The following is an 18781-nucleotide window of genomic DNA, read 5'->3' on the forward strand; positions in this document are numbered from 1 at the left end:
AAAAACTATCAGCCTCTCTTCAAGACTCCTCTCACTCTTCTGAACGCACATCCTGAAAGTGATAGGAAATACTTGATCCAAATTCAGAACTATCAGTAAACTAGTTGAGGTTTTTAAGAGCTTTTGAAAATTAAAGCATTATAGATGTAAGCAGAGTCTGAATGAGCTCTCCCCTGACATCTAGTGGTGAGTGGTGGAAAAGGAATTCAGGAGCTGATCTCGTTTGGATGGACAACGCCCACCCTGCCAGAGTGCTCAGCATGATGGGATTGCTTGCCCAAATGATCACTTTGTGGCTGATGTTGGATCCCCAGTCTCCTTGTTATTGGGGCAGGAGTAATAAAGGGTTGTTATCCTTGTTGTGTGAACCAAGTGCAGCAGAACTATACCTGGCATACCTAGATGGAAGGACTTGCCCTCAACTGATGGCACTCGCTAGGCAGGGGACATGGATTCCAAAGGCCAATCAGTTGAGGGGGTGGGGAGGACAGATATTTGCCCCTGGTGGCCATGGGCCCTGTTTAAGGGTTCTAGACACTGTTTATAAAAGAGCTAATTTAGACTCAATTGAGAGTCTTGTTACATGCTACGGAGCTGAAATCACTGATACTTAAGTCCAACTATTAGATCTACTTTGGGACAGTGTCTCTATTGCAAGAGCCTGCCTACTAACAGCTGAAATCACTGACAACTGTGTGTTAAGTGGTGGGCCCTGAAACATCTTGGAAAGTGGCCAGCCAGGCAGCTGGTGGAGAGGCATGATCAGCAGTGTGGCTGGCGGAGAGGCACAGCCAGTGGACAGCAGGGCAGCTGGTGCGGAAGGCACACGGCCAGCAGGGTGGCTGGCAGAGAGGGCCAGCAGACTGGCAATCAGCTGGCAGGGCAATATGTGTAATGTGCCTCCTTGCCCCCCCTTCCACCCAAGGTGGGAGGTGAGCTGTGCAGATGAACCTCTGACTCTGCAGTTGCAGAGGACAGCAACTGTGAGGGGAGTGGGGCAGGCAAGTTAAAAGGACTTTTGGGTTGCTGGACTTAAGAACCTGAAGGGAAAAAAGACACTACCCAACTTACTTGGGAATGGGTCTTTTGCTCATGGGTTTATGTTATGAGCCCTGGTTGCGGGGTTTTTCCCAAATTAATGCTGACTTACTTCTCTCCTTTTATTAAAAGGTTTTGCTACACTCAAACTCTGTGCTTGTGAGAGAGTGTATTGCCTCTTAGAGATGCCCAGGGGAGTGGTGTGTAATTGTCGCAGGTCACTGGGTTGGGGCTCAAAAAGGAACTCCTAGATATTGAGCCTCACCCTTGTTGCTGTTGGCTCCACCTGGCAGAAGGCTTACATACGAAAATATTGTGCTCCGCCAATTCTGGAGCACTGAGTAGGAATCATTCTTTGTGTAACATATGCAATCGATTTCCTGCCATTCATTGCAGAATGGTGGGTTGGGCATTGATAGAACTTCATCCAGACCGATTATATAATCAGCCAAAAGCCACTGTAAGTCATTTTAAACTTAGATACAGTATATTTATCTATATGTGATTCCATTAGATGGAACCAATCCACATGATTTTAGTTCTTAGAACAAACCCTTCTCTTGGAATGATATTTCTGAGAAATTTAAAAGAGGTTAGGATGAAGTAATAAAGGATAAATGAGAAATCTTCCTTAAAGCCTCTGTGAAAGCCAGGGGGGTGGGGGAATTTGCTACTGTCCTTCTAAAATGAAATTGGTGCGTCCTCATCAGTCACGCAGCTACAACAGCTAGAAGCAGATAGTGTATGCCAGTACAAATAATATATATTGCGCAGCATAAAAGGCTGCAACATAAATTTGAAGATATATGGAACTACTTCATATAGGCAGTCAAACTTTTCCTCAAGCAGATATTACAGGTTTGGGGTGAGTAAATCTTATTAGCCTCTCTCCACCTTATCTCTTCTCATGAGAAACCTGGTGGTGGATATATCCTCTTTCAGTCCTTTTACTGATTGCATGCTGGATATATCTTTATTCCATCCTTCTCTGACCAGGAAAACACTGGCATATCATTCTATCATATGAATGTGGTTTTACATATCATTAATTAGGTCATATCAGAGAACAGTCTGACCCATAATCCCAGATCTGTTCCACTCCCATCCTACCCAGTGAAGGTGATGTAACAAACCCAAATTTTGCAAATGGTCCTTATCTTTATAGTAGGCCAAACACATTCTCAGCTCCAAACACACTTTGAGGCATTTGCAATCCAAGATACACGTTAGCAGCTTGAGCCCAACCATAAAGGTAAGTCAATTAAAAGTGTAGTGGTTGTGACCAGCAATCTGATCTGCTAGTGTGGATCCTTCAGTTCATGCAGAGCCTCTCCAATAGCAGGGGGAACATGGCTATTTTAACATGAACTGTCTTACTTTAAATGTTTTGAACTACTAACATACCGATACAGTATTTATGTAAAGTCACATGGGAATAGAGAATAAGCCTACTTACCATGTTGTCCTCTGTGAGGGAAGAAAGGGGAAGAGTCTTTCATGACCCAAGTTAAATTCCAGGCAGAGAAATCAGGGAGGAGAGAAGGAATATTCGTGGGAGATTCCAAAGTGCTCATATCTTTAAATAAAAGAAAAGAATAAATGCAAAATAAATATAATATAAACAACAGGCTGAAGAATCCTAAAGTGCTTTACAGACTATATGTAATAAGTGCTGAAATGCAGTCACCTCTTGGGTACAGCACAGAATCAGTTTAGCAGCACATTGCAGTACTAAACAGCTGTTTATGACAGGACATAAAGAATATCATATCCTCTGGAAACTGAAAATTCAATTATATACAGTTATGTTTCAATCCAAGGCAGATTCATAGTAGGATTTAATAGTTCCAGTGGCTGAAAGGACGTCTTTTACCCATCAATGTGCACAGGGAGAATCAGGATAAATTGTTTGTTTTACATATGAAAAACGAGTATTGTTGTTCAGCAGAATTGTCAACACTACCCCTCTATGTGTCCAAGCTTTGCTTTTACCTCAGAGTGCTTTAAGCTTAGTGTGTGTGTGTTTGTTTTTGCACCTGAATCCTGCACATAAAGCAGGTGAATTCATGCTCTGCTGAGTTTTTACTGCATAAATTAAAATGTTTGAAGCAAGCCTTCAGGGATTTAGACTGTTACAATGAACTAGAATGTGTTACGATGGTCAATTTTATCCATCTCCACTCTGCAAGACCAGGATGATTCTACGCATGTGTGAACTGGTGCCTGAATTATAAGGCAAGCCTGACGGGTGCAATAGAATTTCAGGGGTATGGAAATGTGGTCAATTCACGGGATTCGGAGTTTCCCTGTCATAATTTTTATTGCAAGAACTTGATTCTGATCTCACTCATACTGGTATAGATTGGGAGTAACAATGGCATAAACAAGAGGAGAATCAAGTGCTAATCTTTCATATAAAGACACAATGTATGCTAACTCCACTGATTGCAACAATAACCTTTAGGATATAAACTGGCTTCAACACAGCATTGTTTTGTCACTCATCCTGGAATTGTAGATAAAAGTTTAGTTTCCTTGGTGGCTGAACTATATCGTGACCCTTTGTGAATTTATGGTAAAATAACTGAATACTATATATTATTGGGTGAAGTTTAGCAACATGTACCATCAAGTCTAGTATCCCATATTTAACTGTAAATAAACAAATAATCTCCCTACATACAAACTTAATGCACAACTATGCAATGACTTAGCTGAGGGCAAGGAGGCTTGTGTCTATCTAACCTCATGTGGTTAGTGGTTGACTTATGCCCTTCATTGGAGACTTGATCATGGTGGTAAAGTTAGATTTCAGGGATTTCATTACAACAGTCCTGTTTGTTTGCCAGGGTCTGACTATTTCAACAATTTTACTGTCATTAGACTAGTATTACTGAATTTAAAGTACAATATACAGTAACTCCTCACTAACATTGTAGTTATGTTCCTGAAAAATGCGACTTTATGTGAAATGATGTTAAGCGAATCAAATTTCCCCATAAGAATTAATGTACATGGGAGGGAGAAGTTTTTTTCACCAGACTCTCTCTATATATACATACACACACACACACTATAAGTTTTAAACAAACAATTTAATACTGTACACAGCAATGATGATTGTGAAGCTTGGTTGAGGTGATGGAGTCAGAGGGTGGTATATTTCCCAGAGAATGCCTTACTGGCTAAATGATGAACTAACACTCGGCTGAGCCCTCAAGGGTTAACACATTGTTATTAATGTAGCCTCACACTCTACAAGGCAGCACAAATGGAGGGAGGGGAGACAGCATGGCAGACAGAGATAGAGACATACCCTGTGAGAGAGAGAGAGATGCGTATTACCCCTTTAAGTACGCTGACCCCACTCTAAGTACACTGCCTTTTTAAGTAGATCAGCAAGCTGAGACAGCCACTGCTGCCAGAAAGCTCCCTCCCGTGTTCCCCCACCCCCATGGAGCTGGGCCAAGGGGGGGCAGGACAAGGGGGACACCCTGACATTAACACCCCTTTCCACCGCCTTGCACAGCAAGCAGGAGGCTCCCAGGGGCATCTCCAAGGCAGAGGACAGGAATAGCACATGGCAGTTGGGGGATGGACAACTGAACTGCTGGCAATTGATAGCCTGCTGGGCAGCTGCTGCACAGGGAACTTAGGGGAGCAGGGAGCTGATGGGGAGCTGCCTGTCCACCCTGGTTCCAAGCTCCCATCAGCTAGCTCTACTAGCTGCTGTTTCTGCAAGCCGTGGACAAAGCAGGCAGGCTGCTAAACAATGTTATAAGGAGCATTGCATAACTTTAAATGAGCATGTTCTCTAATAGATCAGCAATGTAACACACACATTAGCCAAGAGGACTTTACATGAGGAGTTACTGTATTGAACAAATGAAGTTCTTGAAGTGGCTGACTCCACTAAACAAACAGCCAAACAAATAAATGTAATAAGGGTGTGTCACTTGATTTGGGACTGAGTGATCAATGGCAATACTCCCCGTCACATAATAAGGTAAGCATCCATCGATGCTACAGAGTGTGGAGAGATTCAGCATCCTACTTCCAAACCATCTGCTTCATAAAGGACAAGATCTTTGAGGTCTCGATCTCTAAAAGCCCTAAATGAGCACAATTTTAGTATACAGGTTCATGGTAGATAGATAGAACCTTGGTTGTGAACCCCTCTGATTCCCAAAAAGGTCAGATGTTTGTAGCAGGCCTCCATCTCTCTCTCTCTGACATCCACCTCCTTACAGTGAAGGTCACTCAACTGCATTTCCTACCAGCAGAGTTAAGTCACTGTTAACACCCAGACCAACCTCATTTGACATACTATATCTTACCAACCCAAAATCCTAGCACCCAAACATTCTCCCAGACTGCCCACCTTCACAGTCACCTCCCTGTCAGCTATAACCCACCATTGCACATATCCTCTTCTTCAGATTCATGCCACTCTAACTCTAACCTCACCTAGACTGAAATGTATCTTACTAATGCACCTGCTTTTACTGCAAAAGTGTGTAATGAGTTTTTTCCTATCCAAATTCTAGAGTCAGAATTAACGTGGTCTCCAAGCAGGGCTAGATGATACTGTAGTAAAAATACCTGAGCACTGCCTACACTAGCTCTTCTACTATTACTAACACCGAAGAGAGTTATGCCAACGGTAGTACAATTCAGGATTTTATAAAAATTTATAATGTAGACGCAGCCTTGAGATTCAGTTCAATTGATCTTATCTAATGATGTTTTTGCTTCTCTGTACTCTTATAATCCTGAAACTTTATCTCAAGTTGTTTGCTTGGATTATTGGCCTTAGTACAAAGGCAAGAAGATTCTATCAGAAGTTATGAATCCTTCCCAATTAAGTCATCTTCAGAGAAACATGATGGTTAAAAGGTTTTTGCATAGACAAGAGGCCAGGCTCCTCAATGAGGAATTATTTGATTTCAGGTAAGAGTCACAGGTCAAGAGAAAGAAAGACCTTTCCTCTTCCACTTTATTGTAGATCCAAGGTATTTCATGTCTTGAAAGGTAATTACAATAAGACCTACAAATCAAATAAACAAATTCCTCACTCTTTTATGAATCTCTCGAGAATAATCCACAAAAATTATTTTGCTGTCATTTTACAGAATAAAAATGTTTTTGCTTCCTTAAGAGAGCAAAATCTGAGCTGGAATCTTCCTCTAACTCTTACAGAACATGCCAACTATCCTTTCTGGTTCCTTGTGCCATGGTGCTTTATCACTTTTCTATAGCAGCAACGCTAGCCTTTTAAATAAATAAATGAATTAGCTGACAGCTCCATTTTTAGTAGCCAGAAGCTTGGCAGGATGTAATAAACTATAGAGAGGAGGCACATTTCAGTACAGAGGTTTAAACATTCAAATCCTTCGTTTTCATCTTTAACTATCTTTAACATGTCTGCCTAAAGGAGCTTTCAGGGCCAAATTCTGACTTTGGACACTTAAAGGGAATTCAAATTCCTTTCAGCTAACAGAGTGTTTGGATTAAAAAGGGTCATAGTTTACATTTGCTGAAGTCAGGACTTGATCATGTAAGTCCACATGCAATGATATGTACATAATATTTTAAACAACATACATATATAGAGAGAGTGAGACAGTGGTTCAAAATTATTCATTCAATGTTTTTTTTAATGAAAATGGCTTTTTAATATAAATATTCTATTTTTCCAGTTCAATAAAATGAAAAATTAAAACTTTGTTTTCCATTTTTGTTTTCTTCCTCCTTTAACACACAAACCCACTCTCTCTTCCACTCACTGCCCCAAATTTTAGAAAGAAAGGTGGGTGGACAAAACAAGTAAATACACTTTTAAAAAATTGAGGGGAGTTGTCAAAGCTGGCAGGGGCGGATTTACCACAAAAATGTACCATGCCCGGGCATGGGGCCACCCCAACAACAGGGGGCCCCAGGGCCAGGCACTCGGGCAGCCTGCTCCACAGGGAGACTGCGGAGGCAGAAGCTGTGGGGGGCAGGAGAGCAGGGAGGGAGGCTCACCTGCAGCCCAGGGAAGCAGGCGGGAGGTACAGGCGCTGGCGAGTGCGGGCCAGATGATGCAGGAGGAGCACAGGGCAGCCACACAGCTGGCCAGAGAGAAGCGGCGCTTTGAAGGAAAAACTCCTGCTTCTCTCCGGCTGCCGGCTGCATGGCTGCCCCCTTCTTCTCCTGAGTCCTCCGGCTAGTGTTTGCACCACTTGTCACTGCCTGGTGAACGGCAGCTGGGCGCAGCCTATGGGGGGACGGAGAGGAGCCGGGGGATGGCACAGAGCTCCTGGGAAGCGGCAGGCTGGCCTCAGGAACCAGCACAGAGCCTGCAGGCAGGGGGGCTGGCCGGGGGAGGTGAGCAGAGATGAGCGCACGGAGGCAGCAGGGTGCTCAGGTGCCCGCTGAGGGAACTGTGCCCCCACTCACCTTCCAGTGGGCGTTCAGTCCACGCAGGTCTCTGCCCGCCTCTCCGGGCCAGCAAGCATGGGGCCAATAGGGTGCCCGAAGCTGTCTTTGGTGGCCGTGGAGATCTTGGTGTCTCCTCTCCTGGCTCCTTCTCCAGCTCCATGGCAGCTCTGCTCATTTTGCTGAGCCCCCAGCCCTGTCCCTTCCACCTGAGGCCCTGCCCCTTCTGGGGGCCCAGGGCCAGCCCCCCAACCTTGCCCTGGGGCCTGGCAATTCTGTCATCAGCCCTGCCTGCACCCCTAGTTCCTGTGTCTATGGTCCCAGATGCCGCCCTACGACCCATGCCCAGATTAACTTTTTGTGGGCCTCCCCGGGAATGATTGTAAAAGGGGCTGGGTAAAAGCACAGTGGGGCAGGAGCTAGGGTTGGTCTCTGGAGCAAGGGAGGGATCGGAGTAAACTGCAAGTGCAGCAGGGCTGGTGAGGGGGTAAAACAGGATCCTCCCACCTCTGCCCACATAGAGCGGGTACCTACCTGGTTCTAGCCCATTCTCTGTCTTTCTCTGAACCGAGATGCCCCTCCTCCCACAGCAGGAGGACAGGTTCTCTTCTAGCCCTCTAGGGTGGGTGTTGGGAGTGGGAGGAGCAGAGGCTAATGTGGTTACTCGTATAACTGGACATTTCGTTTCCAGTCAGCACTGCTAACCAGACACTCAGGTCCCATTTTCTACTGGAGTTTCCAGTTTAAAACTGGATACCTGGCAATAGGGCTGCCAGAAAAGCCTGACTGGGGGAGAGGGGCAAGAAATCATTTTTAAAAGTAAGAGGGCTAAGCCTTAAGGGGGAGGGAGGGGGCAAGTGGTGGGTGGGCTAGGGCCTGGAGAGGAGCTAGTGGGCAGGGCCATGTCTGCTGTACTGCCCAGGTAGGTGGGAGATTGTGGGGATCAGCTGACACAGTATTCAGGGCTGGTGCAAAGATATTTTGCACCCTAGGCAAAACTTCCACGTTGCCCTTCCCTCCCACCCCCCAAGCATCACTTATTATAAATTTTCAAAAATGGATACAGTGGAGTCACATCTTATGCGGGGGTTAGGCTGTAAGGTCAGCGCGTAAGAGGAAAATCACATACAATGAAAATTACCATAAACTACAGTATACACAGTATATACTGAAACAGGGGTCCTCAACCTATGGCACACATGCCAAAGGTGTCACACGAGCTGATTCTCTTTTCTTTAAAATGGCAGGCTGTGGGTCCCAGCCTCCACTGAGCATACTGGGTGCCTGGGGTTCTGTTCACTCAGCTGCCAGCCGAGGTCTCAGCCAGCGACCTCCACTCAGCCTCCTGACGTTCACTTCAAGTCGGCAGGAGGCTGAGCGGGGCCGGTTGCCGAGACCCTGCCTGGTAAGGGACCGGCAGCCAGAATGCCAGATCTTCAGTGGGCTGAGCAGGGCCGGTGGCCAGGACCCTTGCTGGCAGGAGCCGGCCCACTGCTGGCCCTGCTCAGCCCGCTGCCAGCTGAGTGAACAGAACCCCAGGTCGGCAGCAGGCTCAGCAGCAGCTGGGACCCGCAGCCTGCCATTAAAAAAAAAAAAAATCTGTTTGTGTACCACCTTTGGCATGCATGCTGTAGGTTGAGGACTCCTGTTCTAGTGTATACTGTACGTTATGGTAATTTTCACTATATGCAATTTTCCTTTTATGCAGTGACTTTAAAACCTAACCGTCGTGTAAGAGGTGACTCCATTGTAGTGTAAGAAAAAATTGGGGGGCACCGCTTTTTGGCACCCCCAAATCTTGGTGCTAGGCAGTCGCCTAGTTTTGCCCAGTGGTTACACTGGCCCTGATAGTATCCCCAGCCCCAGGTGACATGACAGCCAGTGGTGGATTTAGAGTTAGTGGGGCCCCCCCAGCCCTGTGCTCAGCTTCCTTTTTGGGCTCCTCCTTGGGACCCAGCCAAGAAAAAGAACATTCTCTCTTATCTCCCCTACCCCTGTTTTTCATTCTTTTTTCCTTCATCCTCCTCCTATAAGTAACAGCAAGTAATGAAAATAAAGTGAGGGTGCCTTGATTGTTTTTTAGTCTAACTCATTTTTCCACAGACCACCTGAAAATCACAGAGGGTCTTGACAGACCACTTAATGATCTTTTCCAAATATTATAAAAAATGTTCGGATGCAGGGTCTGGCCAGGAGCTAGGGTGAGGGAGGGGGCTCAGGGTTGGGGCAGGAGGTTGCCATGTGGAGCACTTATGTGGGGCAGCTCCTGTTTGGTTCTCAGGATGGGGGGGGGGGACGTAGGGGGATGCAGGAGTCAGGGCAGGGAGCAGGCCTAGGGAGGTGTGAGGGGAGTGCAGGGGTCAGGATAGGGTGTCAGGGTATGTGAGGGGGGTGCAGGGGGTGGGATATGGGGGGCAGGTGCAGGGGGCCCAATAGGCAGAGGGCTGTGGATGTGGACTGGGGTTGTGGGAGTGCTCACGCAGGGGGCTGGAGGGGGTATGCCCCAATTCCAGCCCCTTCCCCAAGGCCTCACCCCTGCCTCTTCTCCTCCTCCTCTCCGCAGCTGTGAGCATGCTGCAGCTGGCTCCTCCTCTCCTGCCATCAAGCAGCTGATCCAGCTGATCGGTGGCAGGGAGGGAACGTAGGGCGCTGGGGAAAGGAGGAACCAGGCTGCTAATGGCAGAGGCTGCCACGGAAGCCTAAGCAGCCAGCAACATCAAGCTTCTCTGATCCCACAGGAGAGCGAGGGGTGGAGAAGAGTGGGTCAGGCCTGGGGCATCTTTCGACCATGGACCCAATGCTAATGGCGCCATTATAAATCCAGTATTGTGCACACCCAGCTCTGAACATGTGCCTGGAAGGTTGAGTGTCTGGCTTTCAGCACCCTACTATTACAAACATTCCAGGGCCACTGGCATTAAACCTAATTGGGTGGTACACGGCCCACCCATGACTACACCCTTGCTCTTTCAAACATTTTTAAATCTGCCTAAAATCAAGGTCAGTTTTTTTAGCAATAATGAAGCAACACTGAGTCTGTCAGTCAAAAATGAAAAAAAAGTGAAGGCGAAGCAAGAAGACAAAGGTAAGAAAAAAAGTGTTTGTCATCTTTTTTAAAAAGCTTTTAGTATTGAATAGTGGACATCCATCAAAAACTATGGGCGAGGAAACATCTGAATTATCTGATCACTTGAGTTGTGGGGATACCAGGACCAGGAGCGGCGCCAGGATTTTTGGCACCCTAGGCACAGGGCCTGCTCGCCGGTCCGCGGCTCTGGTGGACCTGCCGCAGGCCTCCCTGTGGATGGTCCGCTGGTCCCATGGCTCCGGTGGACCAGCCGCAGGTGTGCCTGCAGATGCTCCACTGGAGCCGCAGGACCAGCAGACCCTCCGCAGGCACACCTGCGGAGGTCCACCGGAGCAGTCCACTGCCCTCCCAAATCCTGGCACCCTAGGCGACTGCCTAGGTTGCCTAATTGGAAGCGCCGGCCCTGACCAGGACAACTGCAAAAGTTGAACAAGTGGACTCTGAAGTGTAAACAGAATTACAAAATATTGGTAAATTTGTCAAAGTAAGGAAGAAACCTACCCTGAAGACATTGCATTATGGCCCAAATCTGTTCAATAAAAAAATCCCATTAAATTGGATATTGAATTTTTCTTAGTAAATAAACCAAAAAAATGTAGGTAATCTGGAAAATTTGAGAAAAGTCAGAGATTGGAGGATGAAAGCAATTTAGAGGTCTTCATGAGTCCCATTTTCTGAGGATGAAGAAAATGGAATGACAGAAATGAGAAATTGGTTGATTTTTTTGGAAACCACCAAGGCAGTCTACTGTTTGTTTGCAAATTATTCCCCGACCATAGTAAAGGAAAACAAACATTTGTTGACAGACACTCTAATTGGGAGAAACATTGCAAGACATATCGCTGATCATGAAACTTCCACAGCTCATATTATGCTATGTGTAAGTTTGTTCAAAGGTGTAAAGCAGGGGTCAGCCACCTTTCAAAAGTGGTGTGCCGAGTCTTCATTTATTCACTCTAATTTAAGGTTTCGCGTGCCTGTAATACATTTTAACATTTTAGATATTGTATTATAGACTTGTAGAAAGAGACTAACAGTTTAGTTATATATAAAAGTAAATACGGTTTTTAAAAATGTTTAAGAAACTTCATTTAAAATTAAATTAAAATGCAGAGCCTCCCGGACTAGTGGCCAGGACCTGGGCAGTGAAAGTGTCACTGAAAATCAGCTCACATGCCGCCTTTGGCACGTGTGCCATAGGTTGCCTACCCCTAGTGTAAAGTATCTGGAAGAATTGATTCTGTGTTTTCGGCTCAGTTTGAAAAGGAATGTTCTTATTGGAGGTGTTGAGACGTGTTGTTGCCATGCTCAAACTGCTGTCTTCTTTGGGACTACTTCTATGACAACACGATAAGTCATCATTGTGAAATCAAAAAGGTAATTTTTTAACCTGCCTTGAATATTTTAGTGAATTTGACAATTCTCAATGAACATTTGAAAAATTATCAGTATTGTGGCTCAGAGAAGATCAACTTTTTAAATGCACCAAACCTACAAAGAATTCATCACTATGATGGCAGAGCAGCTCCGAAACCAATTCACTGGTTAAGTAAAGGGATGCTAAGTACTATTTCATAATAATTGATTCAACCCAGGTGTGAGTCATATAGACCAATTACATTAATTTTAAGATGTGACCTGCAATGGTGAAGTTGTAAAGCAATTTCTTTGTTTTGTCTCACTAAAATCCCACCACTTCTGAATGTCTAGAGACAACTGTTTTGGAAATCATTGCAAATTTAGGTTTGGACATCAAAAATTGTCATGGGCAAAGCTTTGTAACACCTCAAATAAGGCAGGAAAATATTCATGTCTACAGGTAAGACTGAACGATGCAAATCTCTCTGCTTTATTTCATTCCATGGTCCAGCCATTCCTTAAATTTAATCTGCAGTGCTGCAGCCGAATCTTGTGAGGGAGCTACACTTTGACTTGTGTTCAAAACATATGCTTTTTTTTCCTTCCCTGCCCCCTAGTTTCCACACATTGGTGGAGTATTCTGTAATCATGCTTGGAGCAGGCAAATGGAAAACATTTGACAGTCAAAAGAATTTGTGACACCAGGCAGTCTGCTTGTGCAGATGTTGTTTTGGCTTTGAAAATGAGCTATGATGTTATTAAGAAAACATTATTAGACATAGCCAAATCAAGTTCTGAAAAACCACGTGCAAAAACTGAAGCAAAATCCTTAGCAGAAAAGTTTGCTAAGTATGATATTGCTGCTTTTACTATTTTGTGGAACCATTATATTCCAAAGAATTAATGCCGTCAGCAAATCGCTGCAAAAGGTTGATGCAAATTTATTGAATGCTGCACAATTGTTAGCCTCAGTACAAGTTTGGTCATGGATGTTCGAAATGACTATAGTTCAGTGGAAGCAGAGGCACTACATTAACAGGAAATATAGGTTCCTCTGATATATCTGAATGAGAAGCGTAAAAAAACCCAGGAAAGTTATTTTCACTGAAACAAGAGACAATGAAATCAATTTAAAAGGGAAAGAAAATCATCGCTCAGACAGTTAATGTTATTTGTGACACAATAATAGTGTAATTGCAGAATAGAGGTGAATCTCTAAAGAAACTGTTGATTTATTTTGCGTGTTTTTTGACAGAAGTATGGACGGGAAAATGCTAAAAGCCACTACAATAAGAAATTAAGTGAACCAAAAGGACAGAGACATAAATCTTTTTTGAAGATGAAATGAAACATTTCCATTCATTTTATCGAAAAATGAGAGCCTGTGCTTCAAGATCACCAGCTGATTTGTAGAGACAAGTACGTGACTGTTTGCAGGCAACCTTTCCAAATATAGAAACCATTCTGAAAATATTTTTAACAATACCCGTCACAAATGCTTCTGGTGAACGTTCTTTTTCTGTATTGAAACAGTTTAAAATTGTTTTTGAAATATCATGAGTCAGGAACATTTGACAAGTTCAGCAATATTGACAATTGAAAGTGGCCTCTTTACAAAATATTACTTACGATGACTTAATTGATGATTTTGTAAAGAAAAAAAGTGTAGAAAAAAAAGCTATCTGAATAATTTTTTTTCCCAATTGAATAAGTTTCTTCAGAGGAAGTTTACTTTTATTTTTCCATTCATGCATCATCTATACTTTTTATATTTACACATTTTTCACATTATCATAATGCAAATACAAGATTTCATCTAGACCAGAATTCTTAAACTGTGGTCCGAGAAACTTCATTCAAGTGGACCAAGGAAAGATAATGATTTTTTTTAATAATGCACTATTATCCCAAGCACTTACAATATTAGCTAATGGTACAAATAATATTTGGAAAGATCATTAAGTGGTCTGCCGAGAACCTCAGCACTTTTCAAGTGGAAAAAAAGTTAGATTACAAAAACAATCAAGGTGCCTCACTTTATTTTCATTACTTCCTATTACTTATAATATAGGGAGAGGATGAAAGGAAAAAAAACGAAAAATGGGGGGCAAGGGAGATAAGAGAAAATGTTCTTTTTTGAATGGGTCCTGGGGAGAGGGAAGGCAAAAATGAAGCTGAGCACAAGGCCCCACTAACTCTAAATCTGCCACTGAAAGTTGGAAAAGTTTAGAATATTTCTTTATTGTCTAACAATATTAAAATCTTGAATTTTTAACAAAACACCTCGGCTATTTTTGACCAGTGCACGCACACTCATTCACACACACAGTTAATAAAAGTCTCCATAGAAATACCTGCTGGTTAGTGCTACCTCTGGATACTGCTTTATTACACTACCTGTGTTTTGCAATTATCTCAGATTGCTAGAACTTATTTACAATAATAGCTCTTTTAAAACCTGGATCTTAGAATCAGCCAAACTCCACAGTTAGAACGTTTCAAGAAAATTGTGGAAAACATACTGAGAAAAAATTAAGGTATCAAAATATCTCTAGGCCTTGGGAATATACAGGTACATCATGTTCCCTGCTACACAAATTTGACAAAAGCTAGGTTTCAACCTTAATTCTAACTTACATATTGTATTCGCCCTCAAGTTACCGGCTAGTTCCAGCTGACATACTAGTAAGTAGCTGGTTTTTAGACTTCTGGAGTGGTGTACCAGTCATTTTAAATGCTCTGGTCAAATTCCCCTCTTAGCTACATCTACAACTTACAGTAATAGAGCTGAAGGCCAGAAGGGACCACCAGATCATTTAGTCTGACCACCTATACATCGCAAGCCAAACCCATCCATAAACCCAATATTATAAATGAGACCAAAAGTATTACAGCCCACAGGACTCTAGACTATTATGTGCGTCAGGGAGAGAGTAAGAGAGAATGAAGTGCACGAATTCCTGTGTCCACACTACAGCTGCAGGGAAATGATTAAATGAGATACACACAGATAGTCCTGGCAATCCCTGCATCCTCAAGCTGCAGACAAAGGCCAAACCCCCACAAAAGTCACTCCCAATGTGACCTGGGGGGGAAATTCCTTCCCAACCCCATTTACGGTGAATCAGTTAGGACCCAGGCATGTGAGAATGTAGTGGTCAACCAAGCACCTAACAGAGAGAATGTACAGCGCCGCATGAGACCAATGGTCACCCTGTCCCACCTCCAGCCATAACCATATTGATGCTCAGAGGAAGGAGGCTATCACATTCAAAGGTGCAATCCAGATTAATAAAGGATTGTGTCATCACCTGTTCTGCAACTTTGGGTGCCTCCCAACACTTTGTGCCTGTAGCTCCCAACCTGGGCCTCTCTCAAGCAGCATGAAGGTCACACCTTGAGTGTCTGCGTATAGCTGCAGCCAGCCAGCCACAGTCCAGTCACACTCTGGCTTCCACCAGCTTTGTCACCACTTGCAGGGTGACCCCAACACTCTTCCCCTCAAATCCCCTTCAAGACTGCAACAGGTGGCTGGCAGAAACTCTGAAGCATGAGTTTTAGGGAACATACAGACAAAAACCAGAAGTGATCCCCCAGTGTCCCCCTACCCTTCTACCATCACAAACAATCCCATCATACAACAATACTTAAATTTGTCTGTCTCTCTCTTAAAACTAAGCTGTTTATGTGTCCCCTCGCCCCTCAACTCCTTTTTGGAAGGCTTTTCCAAAACCTGACTCCTTGCTGATTAGAAACCTTCTTCTAATTTCTAGCCTGAATTTGTTCATGTCCAATTTACACTCATTTGCTCTTGTCCACCATTGTCTTCAGCTTAAATAGCTCTTAACCCCTCTGAAGTATTTATAGAGCAAAATCACATCCCCTTCCCCAGCCTTCTTCTTGTTAGACTAAGCAAGTCTCCTCTCACAATAGGCCCTCTCGTTCCCCTTATCATTCAAGTAGCTCTTCTCTGCACCTGTTCCCGTTTGAATTCATCTTTCTTGAGCATGGGTGGTCAGCACTGTACAACAGTATTCCAAATAAGGTCCCACTAGTGTCTTTTACAATGTATGAGTACTTCTCTGTCCCTACTGGATATTCCTTGCCGAATACATCCTGGGATCACATTCGCCGTTTTTTCACAGTCACATCATATTGGTGGCTCATAGTTATCTTGTGATCATCCATATACCCAGTGGTCCTGTGTCGCTTCCAACTATAAGGCCCCAGCCTGTAGCAGAAATTATTATTATTAGACCCTAAGTGCATGACCTTGCACTTTGTACTACTGAATTTCATCCATTTCTGGTCACTCCAGTCTTTCAGGTCATCCAGACCTTCTGGTAATATTCCCATCCTCCACTGTATTGATGCCGCCTCCCAATCTGTATCATCGCAAATTTCATTAGTGCACTCCTACTTTTTTCTGCCAAGGCCATTAATAAAAATGTTGAATAAGGACTGTGGTGTAAGATTGATCCTTCAAGAAGGTCCACTCACAACCTCCCTCGCATCTGATAATTCATTTTCCAGCACAACCCATTGCCTTCTCCCATTTAGCCAGTTTCTTACCAACCTTACAATTCTTGTACTAACGCCTACTTCTCTAATTTAACTATTAATTTCCCATGTCAAATGCTTTACTGGAGTCCAAGTATATTAGATCTAATGCATTTCCTTATTTAAAGTCATCAATTATTTTCTCAAAGAGGGAAATCAAGTTTATCTGGCATGATCTGCCTTCAGTAAAACCATGTTACATTACTTCCATTTAAATTCATGGAAGTAAAGGGGGTTCTTTCCTTCACAATGCATTCTAAAGCCTTGCATGCTACTGAGGTCAGAGTAACAGGTCTATAATTGCTTGATCAGTCCCCTCAACCCCTTTTTAAAATATAGGTACAAACATTAGCTATTCTCCAGTTATATAGAACTATCCCTGAATAGATAGATTTAAAATCCTTCTTGCCAGACTAGCAATCTCATGTGCCAGTTACTTCAGTATTCTGGGAAGGAAATTATTCCCTCACCCACAATTTGAGTGCATTAAACTCTCCACTCCCCCAACTCACTTCCTTCTCCCCCTCCTCCAACTTTGGATGCGGTAATATCCCGTTCTATACACTCAGTTCCATCAGCCTTCCCAACTTCATGTCCATGTTCCATATCATCCTTATAGAAAACCAAGAAAAAGTATTAGTTTAGGGTATTTGAGCTTTAGCTAGATTATCTTCAATCTCCTTGCCATTCACCCTGCATAGTTGCCCACCCTCATCCTTCCTTATTCTCTTTATTCATATAACTGAAAACCTTATTTATTTTAATTTCCTTGGCAAGAGCTAATTCAACAGGACTTTTGGCAATTCTCATTTTATCCTTACATTTTCTAATTTCCAAGTTATGGCTTTCTTTGCTGATCAGTCCTTTTTCCAGTCCCCATATCCTCTGTGTTTACTCCTAATCTTTTTGAGGTCATTATTCACACATCTGGGTCTGGAGCCTTTCCTCATACCATTTTTCTTTTTCTTGGAATGCAAATTCAGGCAGTTTTTATAGTGTTGATTGGAAGAAATTCCAAGCCTCCATGTCTAAATCCTCAAGTCTTCCAGTCCAGGTGACTTCTTTAATTCCCTTAATTTCCCAAAATACACCTTTGGGGAATACTTCACTTGTTTAAATTATTCACTTGTTTAAATGAAAGCAGAAGATGACTTGGTGGCATACATAACTGTTTTCCATATGATTGATCGCAATAAATGTTTGCAGATAGTGTAAGTTCTACAACTGTGTGTTTGCAAATATATAAATAAATAGAGCCTAATTCATCCTGATGTTCACACTGCCATCTTGAAATCTCAATTTTTTCTCCTCCTGTTGCTAAACATTTCAGTCCTCCTGTCATAAACAGATAGTTAAGGGTAATGGAACAGGAGTACTTCATGTCTCTTTTGGACTGTAAAGGATTAACAAGTTCAGAGAGCCTGCTGTCACCTGACCAGAGGACCAATCAGGGGACAGGATACTTTTCAAATCTTGAGGGAGGGAAGCTTTTGTGTGTGCTGTTAGTATTTGGTTGTTATTCTCTCTGGGTTCTGAGAGTGACCAGATGTGCAATCAGGTTTCTCTCCAATCTCCCTGATACAGGTTCTTATAGATTCAAAATAGTAAGTACTAGGTAATAAGGCGAGTTAGGCTTATGTTTGTTTTCTTTATTTGCAAATGTGTATTTGGCTGGAAGGAGTTCAAATTTGTATATTGCTGAAAGGATTTTAATTTGTACTTGTATACTTAGGCTGGGAGGGTATTCCCAGTGTCTATAGCTGAAAGACCCTGTAACATATTCCATCTTAAATTTACAAAGATAATTTTTACTGTTTTTTCTCTCTTTAATTAAAAGCTTTTCTTGTTAAGAACCTGATTGTTTTTTTATTCTGGTGAGACCCCAGGGGCCTGGGTCTGGCTTCACCAGGGAATTGGTGGGGTGAAAGGAGGGAAGGGGGAGAGAAAGGTTAATTTCTCTCTGTGTTAGGATTACTTTCTCTCTCAGGGAGAGTCTGGGAGGAGGAAAGAGGGAAGGTGAATTTTCCTGTTTTAAGATTCAAGGAGTTTGAATCACAGTGATCTTCCAGGGTAACCCAAGGAGGGGAAGCCTGGGAGAGGCAATGGTGAGGGAAAGGGTTTACTTTCCTTGTGTTAAGATCCAGAGGGTCTGGGTCTTGCGGGTCCCCGGGCAAGGTTTTGGGGGGACCAGAGTGTACCAGGCACTGGATTTCCTGGTTGGTGGCAGCGCTACAAGTACTAAGCTAGTAATTGAGCTTAGAGGAGTTTATGCTGCTAACCCATCTTTTGGACGCTAAGGTTCAGAGTGGGGAATTATAC

At 43.4% G+C, this 18781-nt stretch overlaps 1 protein-coding gene across 1 annotated transcript in view; it reads right to left on the bottom strand.

Annotated features, from left to right (window-relative positions):
* The window catches only part of ALK (ALK receptor tyrosine kinase), a 638118-nt gene that overhangs the window by 466032 nt on the left and 153305 nt on the right, over nucleotides 1-18781 (bottom strand). The window contains exon 2 of the mRNA XM_030557349.1: nucleotides 2495-2614. Coding sequence (XP_030413209.1) covers nucleotides 2495-2614 — 120 coding nt within the window. The remainder of the gene's footprint in view (nucleotides 1-2494; nucleotides 2615-18781) is intronic.

This window comes from Gopherus evgoodei, chromosome 3 (assembly GCF_007399415.2).
Source record: "Gopherus evgoodei ecotype Sinaloan lineage chromosome 3, rGopEvg1_v1.p, whole genome shotgun sequence".
NCBI classification, from domain to species: Eukaryota; Metazoa; Chordata; order Testudines; family Testudinidae; genus Gopherus; species Gopherus evgoodei.